We start from the raw sequence: 17,921 nt of genomic DNA, 5'->3' as shown, positions 1-17,921 counted from the left end.
TAATATTGAAACGTTAGTCGTAAAAAAAAAAGGCAATATGTCAGAATAATGATCACCAGTGTAAACTGCAGTTTTAACTGGAGGATCAAATTCTCCAGTGAATAATGCAAGAGTTGTGATAGTATCATTAATTGCAGCAAGAGCATTTGTTATGTCCTCCTGACACTCAGGAAAGTACAAGTTTTGTTTTGTTTTTTTTGTTTTTTACATTAAATAATTACCTTTATTGGAAACAACATGATGGAACAGTTTTTTCAGATGCATTTTAAAAAATTTTATAGAATGTCCTTTGCTGTAGACAGCATTTTTTTTTTCTTCAACAAAGCTGTGAAACTCTTGTAGAGGACAAAAATGCATTGCTGGGTCTCAGAAGGATATATGACAAATGTCACATATTGAATAAACTAGTAAAACACTTGCTGAGTTAATAGTGAAGGACTGGCAGAATCAGCTGATAATATATATATATATTTCAGTAAATTCAATATACACTAGCAGGTTAAACAGCTCTATCTAGTGGACTGGATACATCACTACATATAATAAAATTTAACCTACATTGACCTTTTAACGTCTGCTGTTTTCATGCAACTTTAATTTAGGCTTGAGGTAATAAGAGTAAAAGGGGAGAAGTGTAAAGTACGGTGGCCCAGAGGTGCAACAGGCCAAAAAATTATCCACTAGACGAAAAAAATTATCTACTACAAGAAAAAAAAAGAGAACAGCCTAAAAAAATTATCCACTAGATGAAAAAAATTATCTACTACAAGAAAAAAAAGAGAACAGCCTAAAAAAATTATCCACGAGATGAAAAAAATTATCTACTACAAGAAAAAAAAGAGAACAGCCTAAAAAAATTATCCATGAGATGAAAAAAATTATTTACTACAAGAAAAAAAAAAGAGAAAAACAGCCCAAAAAAAGTATCCACTATAAGGAAAAAAAAAGAGAGAACAGCCTAAAAAAATTATCCACTAGACAAAAAAATTATCTACTGCAAGAAAAAAAGAGAACAGCCTAAAAAAATTATCCACTATAAGAAAAAAAAGAGAACAGCCCAAAAAAAATTATCCACTAGATGAAAAAAAAAATCCCCTATAAGAAAGAAAAGAGACCAGCCAAAAAAATTATCCACTAAAAGAAAAAAAAGAGAACAGGCAAAAAAAAAATTATCTACTAGCCCAAAAAATTATTCACTATAAGGAAAAAAAAAAAAGAACAGGTGAAAAAAATTATCTACTATGAGAAAAAAAAAAGAGAGCAGCCCAAAAAAATATCCACTATAAGAAAAAAAAAACATCATCCACCTTTTCAATTACGGGGGCGCTGTTTACCCGAAAGGTGCCTTGCTTTAAAATTAAGGCCACCACAAAAAATAAAAGGATAGGCTGAAAAATTTTAAGGCTTTCGGCTAATGTGGCTAATGCTAAGGAAGTACCCCACCGGAAGTGGAGGTCGTGCGCTAAAAAATAAAGTTATTTTAAAATATAGATATTTCCATTAATATAGTTTGCAAAGCAGTTAAATGATTAAATACGGTTCCAGTGTCTGCTCAAGGTTAGGCATGGGCGTTAAATGGTTAAGGTTAGGGTTAGGGTATGGTTGGGGTTAGTTTTCAGTGGTAAATGGCCCTTGTGTGCACTGTGTGAAGGTTCGTTGCTAAGCTAATGCTAACGCGAAAAGTTGACGGCAACTTTGTGAACTACCAGTGCGAGTAAACAATTGTGTGATTACGGTGTTGAATTGTTCAACTGCCTGACATTCAATATCATTTTTGATGAATATTCGCTACAAGAAGTTCTAAAATTATTTTATTTTGAGAGGAGGAGAAGAGGAGCTTCCTGTGGAGCTCCACTATCATGGCATCGCCCATTTGTTGAGAGACAGCGAGTGCATATTGTGGCACCGACACCTGGTGCCGTGGCACCTCGGGTGGTGCCGCGAGGTACCGCGGCACCTCGGCTGGTGCGGCACCACGGTTGATGCTGCGAGGTGCCGTGGCACCTCGGCTGGTGCCGCGACGTACCGCGGTACCACGGCTCGGTGCCAGGTACCCCAGCACGGCACCGCGTACCATGGCTCGGTACCACAGCTCAGCTCGTTGCCAGGTGCCGAGGCACTGCGGTACCACGGCACACATCTTTATCTCCACAAAATGTCCTTCTTGATCTAGTGTTAGTGAAGACACTCCGTTTGAGTTGAGGAGGAGAGGTCTACCTGCAAACAAACGGGCGATGCCATGATAGTGGAGCTCCACAGGAAGCTCCTCTTCTCCTCCTCTCAAAATAAAATAACACAAAGTTGCCGTCAACTTTTCGCGTTAGCATTAGCTTAGCAACGAACCTTCACACAGTGCACACAAGGGCCATTTACCACTGAAAACTAACCCCAACCATACCCTAACCCTAACCTTAACCATTTAACGCCCATGCCGAACCTTGAGCAGACACTGGAACCGTATTTAATCATTTAACTGCTTTGCAAACTATATTAATGGAAATATCTATATTTTAAAATAACTTTATTTTTTAGCGCACGACCTCCACTTCCGGTGGGGTACTTCCTTAGCATTAGCCACATTAGCCGAAAGCCTTAAAATTTTTCAGCCTATCCTTTTATTTTTTGTGGTGGTCTTAATTTTAAAGCAAGGCACCTTTCGGGTAAACAGCGCCCCCGTAATTGAAAAGGTGGATGATGTTTTTTTTTTTCTTATAGTGGATATTTTTTTGGGCTGCTCTCTTTTTTTTCTCATACTAGATAAATTTTTTCACCTGTTCTTTTTTTTTTCTTATAGTGAATAATTTTTTGGGCTAGTAGATAATTTTTTTTGCCTGTTCTCTTTTTTTTTTTTTTTTTAGTGGATAATTTTTTTGGCTGGTCTCTTTTTTTTCTTATAGGGGATTTTTTTTTTCATCTAGTGGATAATTTATTTTAGGCTGTTCTCTTTTTTTTTCTTACAGTGGATAATTTTTTTTTGGGCTGTTCTCTTTTTTTTCTTGTAGTAGATAATTTTTTTCATCTAGTGGATAATTTTTTTATGCTGTTCTCTTTTTTTTTTCTTGTAGTAGATAATTTTTTTCATGTAGTGGATAATTTTTTTTAGGCTGTTCTCTTTTTTTTCTTATAGTGGATAATTTTTTTAGGCTGTTCTCTTTTTTTTCTTGAAGTAGATGATTTTTTTCATCTAGTGGATAATTTTTTTAGGCTGTTCTCGTTTTTTTTTCTTGTAGTAGATAATTTTTTTCATCTAGTGGATAATTTTTTTAGGCTGTTCTCTTTTTTTTTCTTATACTGGATAATTTTTTTGGGCTGTTCTCTTTTTTTTCTTGTAGTAGATAATTTTTTTCATCTAGTGGATAATTTTTTGGCCTGTTGCACCTCTGGGCCACCGTAGTAAAGCCAGAATATGGGTATTTGAGTTAATCTGAAAGAGAATATCTTCTGTTTGTAACAAGTGGCTAAAATGCAGCTTAAACATCTGATTAAATGCCTCAAATGTAACCGCAACCCTGTCATGTGATACAGATGACCTGGTGGATATTAAAGTGATGATACTGAAATACTGTACTGAATGTTAATGAAATACTAATCATAATGGGTCTTAACACAAAGCATCTACTGATCTAAAGTGTTTAATACCTGTGGATCCACTAATTCCATCAATACTTGAAAATAATTGGTGTAAAATGCAGTTGTTCATGTTTTCATGGTCATCAGATACGAACCATTTGGATGTTCAGAGGCTCCATAGTGAACGTGGAAACACCGTCATCTTCTACAACACTGATTCACCAGTAAAACCCATAGAGTTTGACAAATGATAGACGGACACACTAGGATTATATTCATTTAATGATATATCTTACGGTAAAAGTCACTTTTTCTTCAGCGTTCTCTGTTTCTGATGTAATAACCCTCAACTTTAATCTGAGCTTTAATGAACATCTACATCACAGGTGTCAAGCATGTGGCCCGGGGGCCAAATCTGGTCCGCCAAAGGTTCCATTCTGACCCATAGGATGAAAGTGCAAAAATGAACCTGAACAGTCCAGGTTGTCCAAATCATTTTAGTTCAGGTTCCACATACAGACCAATGTGATCTCCAGTAAAAATAACAACACAATAACCCATAAATAATGACAATGACAAATTTTCTTTGTGAAAAATTATGTGGAAAAAATTTCAGTGAAAAAAATAACATTACACTGTGAAAATATTTACATTTACAAAACTATTCTTTCACAATAAAATGCGAATAAATACATAAATAAAAACAAACTTGAACAACCCAAAATGTGCATTTTGAACAATATTCTGCCTGTTATTAAATGTTTGGTGCATTTATGGATCCACTGTGATCTGTAGTTGTGTTAATAATAAGAGATGGAATATTGTAGAAATTCAAATTTTAGTTCCAAACTCCAAAATTTTAACAATATTCTGCCTGTTACCAAATGTTTATGTAACATTGCGTGTAATATACATGTATAAATAATATGTCGAGGCATAATATTGTTAAAATTGCACTAATTTTCAAATGAAATTCCTGTTTTTTCAGGTTATTCACATCTTTTTTGTAAAATGTAAATATTTTCGTAATTTAATTTAGGGTTTTTTGTACTAAAACAAAAAGAAAAACTTGTATTTGTCATTATTTATAGGTTATTAAGTCATTATTTTACTGGTCTGGCCCGCTTGAGATCAAATTAGGCTAAATATGGCCCCTGAACCAAAATGAGTTTGACAGCCCTGCTCTACATGATTAGTGAATTATTATTATTAGTAAATAAATGTAGGATAATACCTGATTTTCTGAAAAAACTAAAAATAAAGAAGATAATATTCCAATAAATGGTGATAAATCACTTAAGGAAGGTTACATATATAGGGAAAAAAAATCACATTACTGCATTTTAGAAACCCTCACAACTTTTCAGGGAATGGACTTTATACAAATATCAATACCCCTCCACTGAGTTTCATCAAAAATGGTGCAACAATTTTTGCAGATTCATGCTGACAGACAAATCACCCAACATGAGCCATAAACATATGTGTGTATTTCTCATTTATATAAAGTTCTACAAAGTTCTAATCCTAATACAGCGATAGTCACCAGCCTGGACTCATATTGTCTGCAGTGCATTCCTAATAGGTTAGCATTATGTTACTTATTACAAGTGCACAAACAACCTTTAACATGACAGAACTGAGCAGAACGCCTCCCCACGTGGCCAACACCCACTTCTGCTTTTTGCTCAGTTTTAGTGAGCGTTACATCAAGTCACACTTGTCTAGTTCTGCAGAGTGGCACAAAGACAGAAAGACTTTTCAATATGACTGACAGCTCTCTTCTTGTCAACGTGAAGAAATGGATTGCAGAGAACCAGCATGCTTTTAATCCACCGGTGTGCAACAAGCTCATGTGAGTCAGTGGGTTGAATTTTATAGAAGCTGCATGGATGGATTTGTTTTTTTTACACTTTGCAGATCTATATTAGCAACAAAAATGGAGTGAGTAAATGATTGTGAACTATTTTTCCTCCCTCAGGCATTTCAAGCAATTAAATGTAATGTTTGTTGGAGGTCCTAATACGAGGAAAGATTATCACATAGAAGAAGGAGAAGAGGTAAGAGAATAAGAGAACAGAGCTGCTTTAATTCATAGTCAGTTTAGATTGCAAACAAGAGTCAGAAGACACAGGTACAGAACATTTTGTCCATTAATTGCATATTAACTTTGACTTCAGATCTTCATTGAGGTCTTTCTTTTTTATCTTTGGCCCTTGCCCCAACTATCAGGACAAAGTCCATCATGTATTTACAAAGCTTGATCCGATCATTTGCCCCGTTTACTCTGCATGCTCAGCTGACAGACACATGTATTATGCAACATATATGTGGAGTGGACAATCACAAGTCAGATTCTTGAGTAAAAGTACCAATATAAGATGTGAACGTATTGCTTCAATGAAAGTTTAGAAGTTTTAGCAGTAAAATAAAAGGCCTTTTCAATAAATATACTCAACAACATTGCAGTTTTTTATGGATCAATTCACTACAGTTAATAATTAACCACAAAATCTCAGATCAAAACAAGGGAAACACCTCAGTTTTGCAGCAAAAGTAAAAAGTTATTGTAAAGCTCATTAGATTTATTTATTTATTTTTATTTTATTTTATTTTTTTTTACACACAAACCCCCTTTAGAATACACACACAAAGCCATAACTACACACTGACAGGTTGAAGGAAAAACCTTTGTTTATGTTCACATACATACAGTAAACATACACAGGTTTCAAATATCTGAAGTATGGTATTCCTACAATAACACACAATTTAAAAAAAAAAAAAAGGAAAATTAACTCATCGAACAGCAAAAACACAATGAAGGACTAAAACATTTGTGCTACAAAAGAGAATAAAACAAAGAGGGTAATTTTTGTCCTGTTTGAGTGTCTAACCATAAGATTATATACATACATTATATTTATAGCTGTTGAATATGTTCTGGACATGTGTTTGACTGTATTATTTTTATTCTATTGTTTTATTTGGTATTGGTTTATTGTTCTTATTTTTATTGTTTTTAATTGTACAAACTTTTATGTTTTTTTAATCTATTCTTATATTTTATTCTTTTATTTTGGCTTTATTTATTCTTCTGTACAGCACTGTTTTTTTGTACAGTTGTTTATTGTCTTTTTAATCCATTCTTATATTTTATTATTTTGTTTTAGTTTTTATTTATTCTTCTGTACAGCACTTTGGTCCACTGTGGTTGTTTTAAAGTGCTTTACAAATATAGTTGGATTGGATTGGATTGTTCATTGCACACAGGGCTGTTCTTTGAGCATTTTTTCCTCTGTGGCTTTGTTTTTAATCAATAATGGCAAAAATACACCCATTATTTACCACAGTAGAAGGACAGATACTGGTTAAATAGATTCAGCTAACTCAAGTAAAGGTGAAACAGTACAGGCTTTGAAAAGTCAAATTAAAGAGTTAAATCAAAAAGTACAATTTTCTAGATCAGGGGTGTCAAACTCATTTTGGTTCAGGGGTCATATTTAGCCCAATTTGATCTCAAGCGGGCCAGACCAGTAAAATAATGACTTAATAACTTATAAATAATGACAAACCCAAGTTTTTCTTTTCGTTTTAGTGCAAAAAAACAAAAACAAAAAAACCAAAAAACAATTAAATTATGAAAATATTTACATTTTACAAAAAAGATGTGAAAAACCTGAAAAAAATGAAATTTCATTTGCAAAATTAGTGCAATTTTAACAATATTATGCCTCGACTTAATATTTATACATGTACATTACACACAGTGTTATATAAACATTTGGTAACAGGCAGAATATTGTTAAAAGTTTTGAGTTTGGAACTAAAATTTGAACAATTTCTACAATATTCCATCTCTTATTATTAACACAACTACAGATCATAGTGGATCCAACTGCACAAAACATTTAAAAACAGGCAGAATATTGTTAAAACTGCACATTTCAGGTTGTTCATCTTTGTTTATATTTATGTATTTATTTGTATTTTATTGTGAAAGAATAGTTTTGTAAATGTAAATATTTTTACAGTGTAGTGTTATTTTTTTCACTGAAATTTTTTCCACATAATTTTTCACAAAGAAAATTTGTAGTTGTCATTATTTATGGGTTATTATGTTGTTATTTTTACTGTAGATCACATTGGTCTGTATGTGGAACCCGAACCAAAATGATTTGGACAACCTTGACTTTTCAGGTTAATTTTTGCACTTTCATCCTGCAGGGCCGGAATGGAAGCTTTGGGGGACCAGATTTGGCCCCCGGGCCGCATGTTTGACACCTGTGCTTTAGATCATTCACTGACACTGATAATTCTCAGATCTCATTTCACAATTTAATGGAGAGGAAAGAAGACATTATATCATTTTGTGTCGCTTTTCTCTAATCTTTGATTTTTACTCAGATATTTGATAATTGGAACATTTCTTGAAATAAAACAATAAGCACAGTCCACCAGTACTGACAAAACCACGTCAGACTTTGTCATAGTTGATCCTGTTCGAAAAGGAAGAACATTTTCCATGTTTCCAGATGTTTTTACCTGTGTGTGGTGGTCCGGTCACAGTATTATCTGTTCATTTTCAACAGCTGTTCTACCAGGTGAAGGGGGACATGTGTCTGAAGGTGATTGAAAATGGTAAACACAAAGACGTGCACATCAGAGAGGGAGAGGTGAGTTCTGGTTTGTCCTCATGTGACCCTTACATTTATTGGTTGATGGTTGGTTTTCCATTCAAACCTGAGGTGTTTTCAGATGTTCCTGTTACCTGCGAGGATACCCCACTCCCCCCAGAGACAGGCCAACACCGTGGGGCTGGTGGTGGAGAGGAGGCGACTGTTGACTGAGACAGACTGCCTAAGGTAAAACATACTCTATATCAGGGGTGTCAAACACACGGCCTGCGGGATGGAAGCCCAAAAATTACACTGAAGACATCAACAGTCAATTAACAGCCGTTTTAGTTCAGGTTCCACATACAGACCAATGTGATCTACAGTAAAATAGTAACATAATAACACATAAATAATGGCAACTACAAATTTTCTTCTTGAAAAATTACATTAAAAAATGTAAGTGAAAAAAAACCCATTACACTGTGAAAATATTTACATTTACAGAACTATCCTTTCACAATAAAATGCAAATAAATACATAAATAAAAACAAATATGAACCTGAAATGTGCGATTTTTCCAATATTCTGCCTGTTACTAAATGTTTTGTGCATTTGTAGATCCACTGCGATCTGTAAGTTGTGTTAATAATAACCTGAGATGTAATATTGTAAAAACTGTTAGTTCCAAAAGCCAACATTTTTACAATATTATGCCTGTTACAAAATGTTTTTGTAACATTTTGTATAATGTACATGTATAAATGATAAGTCGAGGCATAATATTGTTAAAATTGCACTAATTTTTCTGATGAAATTTCAGTTTTTTCAGGTTACTCACATCTTTTTGTAAAATGTAAATATTTCCAGAATTTAATGGTTTTTTTTTTTGTACTGAAACAAAAGAAAAAGTTGGCGTTATCATTATTTAAGATAAGATATGCCTGTATCTGTCCCACATGGGGAAATTCCATTTGTTCGTTATTATGTCATTATTTTACTGGTCCTTGGGCTAAATGTGGCCCCTGAACCAAAATGAGTTTAACAGCCCTGCAATATACAGTATATGCTCCATACCTGTCCATGTGCTTTATTACAGCTAAACATTGACTATTTACTTGCACATAGAGCTGGTCTTTGAACACTCCTTTCTGGGATTTTTTTTAGCAGCAGTGGTAAAAGCATTTATGTTTATTTTTTTTCCTAAAAAAGACTTTGGTAAAAAAAAAAAAGACTTTGGTAAGACTAAATTAACAGATTTACTAAACTCAATTAAGCAAAAAAAATTACAGGCTTAGAAAAGTCAAAACAGGCTAATGAAGAACTTGCAAATGAAAGTAACCCAGTAACTAGAAGCACTCGGAGAGCGCAGACCTCCGCCAAGGCTGATCAGTGGCCCCCCCCGTGGGCCCCCCCACCCCCGATCACCACCAAAATGTAATCATTTCTTCCTTATCCCATTTCCAACAAACCCTGAAAATTTCATCCAAATCTGTCCATAACTTTTTGAGTTATGTTGCACACTAACGGACAGACAAACAAACAAACAAACAAACAAACAAACAAACAAACAAACCCTGGCAAAAACATAACCTCCTTGGCGGAGGTAATAATCAATAATTCCTTTTATATGCATGAAAATATAGCTTATAACTCATTACACTCACAAGTAGGTCAAAGTTCAAATTTTTTATGAATTTTTAAAAAGTTTTTTCTTTTCTCCCATTTACTTATAATGGGCAGAATTTCACATGTCTATAAAAAACATCGATTTTGCTTCAATTTACTTCAGACTTGGCAAATATATAGAGGCCACTGATATGCTGACATCAGTACATGCATAGACATGATGACATCAGCTGGATCAATGCCAAAATAAGCTACAATACATGTGAGGGGTGGGGTTTGTTGTGCCTGGAACCACTTGTTAATATCTTTACTGAAATGTCACTTTTTCTTTATTTTTCTGTTTCTGATGTAATAACCTTCAACTTCAATGTGAGCTTTTATGAACATCTACAGCAGGGGTGTCAAACTCATTTTAGTTCAGGGGCCACTTTCAGCCAAATTTCATCTCCTGTGGGCTGGACTAGTCAAATAATAACAGAGAAAAAAGTAGAATTATGTCATGATCAGGTTTACATCTACAAAGTTCAAGGTAAAAATCTGAATAATATGAACAACTTGAATTGTCTTAAGAAAAAATGGTTCAATTTTAACAATATTATGCCTTGGTTTATCAGTTTATCATTTACACATGTGCGTTACAATCACACAAAACACTGAGTAACAGGCAGAATATTGGTAAAATTGCTTTTACTTTTCTGAAGACATTTCCGTTTGTTCATATTTGTTCAGGTTATTCCCATTTTTTGTAAAAGTATAGTTTGGTAATGTAAACATTTTCATGTAAATTTACTTTTTTACACCAAAAAAACAAAGAGAGAATTTAGGGTTGTCATTATTTCTAGGTTATTATGAGAATATTTTACTGGTTCTGACCCACTTGAAATCTAATTGGACTGTATGTGTCCGTATGTGGAACCTGAAATAAAATGATTTTGACACCATTGATTGTTAATATCTCCAGTGTAATTTTTGCATTTCACAAATTTTTTCCAGCGGGCCAGATTGGACCCTTTGGCGGGCTGCATGTTTGACACCTGTGATCTACATGATCATTGAATGAAATATAAGAAAAATACATGATTTTCATTGAAAAACCCAAAATACAGAGGATAATATTATAATAAATGGTGATAAATCACTTAAGAAAAGTTAAATAGAGAGAAAAACTCATTTGGGAACTGCCACAAAAGTAACACTGGGTCTTTATGGGTTAAACTTGACACACTTGTTCATTTCATTGTATTGTTGTTTTGCTCAGTGTCTGCACTCCTGTATTTTACCAATTTAACATTAACCCTAAACTGTGTTGGTGTTTGCAGGTATTATGTGGACAACACAACTGACATATTATTTGAGAAATGGTTTTACTGTGAAGATCTGGGATTCCAGCTAGTTCCAATCATCAAAGAGTAAGACTCCACTCACCTCCACACAGTCTGAACAAGTGTTTCAGTGCAGAAATCACAGTTCAACGTCTTATTTATGCAGGTTTATGGCATCGAAGCAGGCCAAAACAGGAAAACCAGATCCCGGTGAGCTCCTCTTGTTGATTCTTGTAAAATGTACCAAATATAATTCACATTACGTTCTAACGGATGGTGTCTTTGGTTGAACAGACGAGGTGTTCAGGGAGCCTCCGTTCCAGATGAACACCATGAATGTGATGTCGCCCTTCTTCTTTAAAGAATGGCTCGACAAACAGAGGGCGTCCCTGGCCAGCGGAGGTCCCATCGACCTGTTTGGAGCTCAGTTTGAGACAGAGGTGACAGAAAAGAGGCAACAGGACTGAATTTGAAGGATAAAGAAGAAGAATGAACTCTATTTACAGTTGTGCTCATAAGTTTAAATACACAAGCAGAATTTGTGATTCTTTGGCCATTTTTCAGAGAATATGAATGATAATACAAAAAGTTTTTTTCACTCGTGGCTAGTGGTTGGGTGAAGCCGTTTATTATCAAACAAATGTGTTCATGCTTTTTAAATCAGGGGTCTCAAACTCATTTTCTTTCAGGTTCCACTTTCAGCCCAATTTGCTCTCCAGTGGGCCAGAGCAGTAAAATAATAGCATAATATCCAAATTTTTGTCTGTGTTTTAGTGCAAAAAAATTCCATTAAATTATGAATACACTTGCTTTTACAAACTACCCAAACAAAAAAGATAAAAAAATAGAAAAATAAAAAAATAGAAAGAAAGAAAAATAAGTGCAATTTTAACAATATTATGCCTCACCTCATCATTTCTACATGTGCATTATGGATCAGATCTACAAAGACACTAAACACTGAGTAACAGGCAGAAAATTGTTAAAATTGTTCTTAATTTTCTTGAGACATTTCAGGTTGCTCAAATTTGTTCAAGTTATTCACATTTTATTGTTACAGGATAGTTTATAAATGTAAATATTTTCATAATTTAATGTTATTTTTGGCTCTAAAACAAAGAGAAAAAATTGAAGTTGTCAATATTTATAGGCATAATGTAAGATTATTTTTTCACATCAAACCGAGAAGAAAATATGGAGTCATTATTTTGTGTAGATTATTATGCTATTATTGGTCTGTGTGTGGAACCTGAATTAAAATGAGTTTAACAGCCTTGACTGTGGAATTTTTACACTTTGCAAATTCATCCCACGGGCTGGATTGGAACCTTTGGTGGGCCGCATTTGGCCCCCGGGCCGCATGTTTGAGACCCCTGTTTTAAATCATACTGACAACAGAAACTATCCAAATGACCCTGAGCTAAAGTTGACATACCCTGGTTTTTCATACTCTGTATTGGCTCCTTTAATATGGGAACGCCATGGCTCAGGAGGTAGAGCTGGTCGTTCAATAGCTGAAGGGTTGGCGGTTCAAATCCCACTCTGTCCTAATCAGTTCGTTGTGTCCTTGGGCAAGACACTTCACCCTCCAGTGTCACTCACACTGGTGTATGAGTGTTCGGTGGTGGTCGAAGAGGCCGTTTGGTGCAAATTGACAGCCAGACTTCTGTCACTACATATGTAGTTTACCACCAAAGTGAATGAATAATGGATCAATAATGAAAAGCACTACAGAAATCTAATCCATTATAGTTATTAACATCAGTGACAGCTTTAAGTCTTTCGTGGTAGTTGTGGATGACGCACCTTATTTTCTCAGATTTCATTTCATTTCTTTTATTTGGATCTCCATTAGCTTTGGCTCAGGCCAGGGGTGTCAAACTCATTTTAGTTCAGGGGCCACATTTGGCAAAATTTGATCTGAAGTGGGCCGAACCAGTAAAATAATAACATAATAATATATAAATAATGTCAACTCCAAACTTTTCTCTGTTTTAGAATGAAAAAAAAGTGAATTTACATTATGAAAAGGTTTACATCTCCAAACTATCCTTTCAAAAGATGTGAATAACATGAACAAACCGAAAAAATAAGTGTAATTTTAACAATATCACACCTCAGTTTATCATTTACACATGTACATTTTTAACGTACAGATCACAGGGGATCTACAAATACACAAAATATTTAGTAACAGGAAGAATATTGTTAAAATTGTACTTACTTCTGTTAAGACATTTCAGGTTGTTCATATTTGTTCAGGTAATTCACTTTTTTTTTAATTTTTATTTTTTTTACGAAATTATACTTTGTTTTAGTGTAAATACATGAAAATATTTACATTTACAAAGAGAAAAATGTGGAGTTGTCATTATTTATATGTTATGTTAAATGTGGAACCTGAACTAAAAGGATTGTTAGTATCTTATTTTTGCATTTCACAAATTCATCCCAAGGGCCAGACTGGACCCTTTGTTCGGCCGGATTTGGCCCCCGGGCCGCATGTTTGACACCTGTGGCTTAAGCCATTGCTATTCTTCTTGGAGTCACACCCAACACAATTGTCTTTACACTGCAATACACAAATGACCAAAAACACCCCCACACAAAACAAAACAACACAAACCACAACTAAAAACCATTCATCACTATTGCAAAACAAAAACAATATACATCTTATACAGGACCTAGTTCAATTAACAGTATTAATAGTATACAACAGTATACAACATTAACCATGTCACATCCGTCCACTGCCACATTTTGTATTTTTGTGTCAGCTGTTATTGTTTTAGATCCACAATACTAACATTTATGAATAAGAGGAGAATTAGCAATAGTAAGTATATAAGTTTATTCCAAATAAAGTACTGGTACTGACCAGATCATCATGGGTAATGTCACGTCCGTCCACCTGTAAAAGTTTTCACATACACGTGCTATTCAAAATCCAATATTTCTGAAAATATAGCTTCCACTGTCAAATAATACCAGTAGTCTGTGCACAAATGTATTAGCATTATTTCAACACAGTTCTATGCATTTCTTACAACTTTTTTTTTTGACAATAATGGCCACTCATTTGACCCCCTAAGTAAATTTTAGCCGTTAAAGAGAGCGACTTGGAGTTGTCTTCCTGTTTGTCATCTACTTTATGAATCCTATTTTCCAAAGAGCACCTCGAACAAACTCTTTTTTTGGGTCCTAGAAGCGTTCCTTCCCATGATTTTTTAAATCATATCTAATCGTCCAGTGTGGGTAATGTATTCGTCATCCATTTTCCAGTGAAACCAAAGTGACACTTAAATTTTCTTAGAATCTAGACAAGATAGAATGAAATCACTGTGACTAAAATAAAGTGGAAACATGGCCTCATGATGCTTTAATACCACTTCCCTTTCCCATTTACAGGCGATGGTGTTTGGACCCGGGCTGACACTGACCACGACTCGACAAAGTGATGTGTGGATTTGGCAAATGGTATGAGGTTTTACTGGGCCAACAGTCCCAACAGTCTGCTGGGAACATGATACTGACATCCTTGTCTAATCTAAATACTGTGTGTCTTATTTTAGGAGGGATCATCCAGGGTCACTATGAATGACCAGGAGTTCACTCTTGGAGAAGGAGACAGTTTGCTCATTCCGGAACAGAACCAGTGAGTTCATGAAGTTTAACAGCACATATTTATAAAAAAAAAAAACCAACAACAACAAAAAAAAAAGTATTTTAACCCATAAAGATGCCGGGCTACTTTTGTAGTAGTTCCCACATGACTATTTCTTCTATATTTAACATTTCTTACATGATTTATCACTATTTATTATAATATTATTTTACATTTTTTCCAGTGAAAATCAGGTATTTATACTGACCATACAGAGCTCAGATTAAAGTTAAGGGTTATTATATCAAAAACAGAGAAAACAGAAGAAAAAGTGACTTCTTCAGTAAAATATAGCAGTAACTGATCATAAACCAAGTGTCTCCATCTACTGTTATTTATCCGACTCCATGGGTTTCACTGGTGAATCAATGTTGTAGAAGATGACGGTGTTTCCACGGTAACAACGGAGCCTCTGAACGTCCAAATGGGTCATATCTGATGACCATGAAAAGATGACAAACTGCATTTTACACCAATTATTTACATGTATTGATAGGATTAGTGTATCAACAGGTATTAAACAGTTTATATCCGTGGATGGTTTTATTTGGTGGTGGATGTTTGGGTCTTTATGGGTTAATTTATACTTGGGAAGCTTTTTAGTTGAATAATCATTAAGGACATGATCTAGCACACTTTCCCCCTTAATGAAGATCTAATTTGATGCACTTGAATTGTAGTATTTTTATTTCATACTACTTTATCCTTCTACTCCACATCTCAGAGGCAAATATTGCAGTTGTAGTTGTAGTTTTAACACATTTGTAACTTTTCAGATTAGTTCTTTCATTCCTTCCTTGTACAGTGAAAACCACATTCAGTATTTTAACCCTCTCATGCATGAATTATGAGAACCGTAGTTGCGATTTTTTTCCTGAGTGTTTTTATTCCTCTTTAGGCATGAAAAAACAATGCAATTGAATTTTTTTTAATAAACCAGTTTTTTTTATGAAGGTAGATTTGTTTCTTTTTTGCTTTAACTAAAAAAAATTTCAATAAAAATAAGTGATTGAATGAAAAAAAAAATTATGACCCAAAAAATTGCATTTGAACACTTTTTTCTTTGATTGAAGTGATTTTTTTTTATTGATTTTTTTTTTTTTTCTTTTTTAAATGAAAATATATTTTTTTTGGTTAAAGCAATAAAGAAACAAATGTACCTTCCTAATTTTTTGTGGAGTTCCAAAAATGTCCACTCCGCTGGACACCATATGTTTAATTTTTGAAGGAAAGAATGCAAATATCAGGAAGTGATATACTGTGTGAAAACTATAAAATCAAAACATTTTTAATGCAGCTAATCTGATGTTTTCTCACATTTTATCATATTCCCAATTTTTATTAGCAATTGATTTACACTCAAACATGTCACTGCAGATCAGGTTTATCAAGTGAAGCAAAGTTACAGTAATGGTATGAATGTCAGTGTATGTGATGGTGCGTAAGTGTCCACTGTGTTGGCTGATATGGAACTAAAACAACAAAACCCATGAATATACAAGAGAACAGCTGGAGAATAACTGTCCACTGGAGTGACCACTATACATGAAAGGGTTAAATTAAAAATTTAAAAACTGTGGTTGAAGACAGACAGACAGACAGACAGACAGACAGACAGACAGACAGACAGACAGACAGATAGATAGATTTATTTGCCATTTGTAAACATTCAGGTACATAGGAATTATTATGCAGAGTAAATATGGGGGTTAAAAGATACAATCAAATAAGAGTCAAAGATATAAGCAGTATAAAAGTATAAAAATGTATTTAAAATTTTATATATATATATATATATATATATATATATATATATATATATATATATATAAAATATTAAAATGTGCAAAGAGACAGACCAACATGTATGGACGATGCCATCAGGGTCTGACTGCCTATCATTATACTGCCTATTTATGCAAAGAATTTTTTTTTAAAGTGTTTTTTCAGTGCAAGACAGATGATCATATTTACTGGTATATATTTTTTTTCCTTTCCAAGAAAATCTGAAAGAATCCCCCCTTTAAAAAAAAAGTATTTATGGTCTATCATGACCAAAAACAGATCTGAGAGATAACAAGTTAAAGTGAAAAATATTTTTTCCACTGTGCACCAACGATGTCCTTTTATTTAATTAATTTTGGTTTTATTATTTCTGACACAAAAGTATCCACGCAGACACTTCACTCAACAGCAATATTTTTCAACCACATATTTAATAATAAATTGTGGAAATTCTGCTAAAACGTAAAACAGTTTGAATTAGAGTGGATTATGTTGATGTTTTTCTCTTATCTTGGTAAAATTACCTGGTGTAAGAGCAAAAATATGAAAACACTTGTGAATCCAACAAATCTATGGGTACTAATGAAATAAGATAATATAACATAAATAATAAAGAGACAATTTGTTTGTATATGGTTTCTTGCAGATCAGATCCCAATTTATGACCAATTCATGCAGAAAACAAGGAAATTTAAAAGGATTCACATACTTTTTCTTGCCATTATAGTTCTAGATTCGTAACATTTACGTATATTTCATTGGAGTATTATTACTTTTGATTAGTACTGAGTCCCACCATAAATAAAAATACACATGTTCTGTCTTGTAGGTACAAGTGGGAGAGAGATGACGGAACTGTTGTACTGTTTGTGGTTCAAAACCCTGAGAGGAAAAGATCCTAATCGACACTTCCACACAACAGAAGAAAAGACTCACAAAAACAATATCTGACATGAAGGTAGATGTAATGAGATGCAGAATGGAATATCGTTGACACTACACCACGCACATGTAATGACGTAAAAGTATATTCATTTGATCCTTTCTCAGGAATGACGCACATAGGTTTAGTCATTAAAATTAACTGTGAAGTGCACTTTAGAAATAATTTTCACTATGTATGTAACTTTTTTGTTTTTGATGTTCACAGAAATCAAATAAACACATGAAAGGATTTTTCCGTCTTTTATGTTCATTGCTTATGAGTCAGTTTATGTCTCACCTCAGAACGTCTTATCTAGAATAAATGTCTGAACAAGTTTTTATACAAAGTGATAAAATCTCGTGGTGATGGATTACAACACAAACCTGTTGATGTTGAGATGCCCAGG

At 33.9% G+C, this 17,921-nt stretch overlaps 1 protein-coding gene across 1 annotated transcript; it reads left to right on the top strand.

Moving 5' to 3' along the window:
• The first annotated feature begins 5,210 nt into the window (after positions 1-5,210).
• Positions 5,211-17,766, top strand: haao (3-hydroxyanthranilate 3,4-dioxygenase). The gene is made up of 10 exons (XM_030156340.1): positions 5,211-5,425; positions 5,552-5,630; positions 8,163-8,246; positions 8,329-8,435; positions 11,136-11,225; positions 11,305-11,348; positions 11,433-11,578; positions 14,550-14,618; positions 14,714-14,796; positions 17,420-17,766. Exons 1-10 carry the CDS (start codon positions 5,337-5,339, stop codon positions 17,490-17,492), a joined length of 864 nt encoding a protein of 287 aa, XP_030012200.1. The 5' UTR covers positions 5,211-5,336; the 3' UTR covers positions 17,493-17,766.
• The last annotated feature ends 155 nt before the right edge of the window (positions 17,767-17,921 follow it).

The sequence above is a fragment of the Sphaeramia orbicularis genome, chromosome 15 (genome assembly GCF_902148855.1).
Source record: "Sphaeramia orbicularis chromosome 15, fSphaOr1.1, whole genome shotgun sequence".
Lineage (NCBI taxonomy): Eukaryota > Metazoa > Chordata > Actinopteri > Kurtiformes > Apogonidae > Sphaeramia > Sphaeramia orbicularis.
This window is presented reverse-complemented; position numbering and strand designations above follow the sequence as displayed.

What these genes read in the sequence shown, in the direction of transcription:
- haao (XM_030156340.1), top strand. Translation starts at nt 5,337, where the DNA reads ATGACTGACAGCTCTCTTCTTGTCAACGTGAAGAAATGGATTGCAGAG. An exon ending in ACTGAGACAGACTGCCTAAG is followed by an intron (nt 8,436 to 11,135) that starts GTAAAACATACT and finishes TGGTGTTTGCAG; the next exon opens with GTATTATGTGGACAACACAA. An exon ending in CTCATTCCGGAACAGAACCA is followed by an intron (nt 14,797 to 17,419) that starts GTGAGTTCATGA and finishes TCTGTCTTGTAG; the next exon opens with GTACAAGTGGGAGAGAGATG.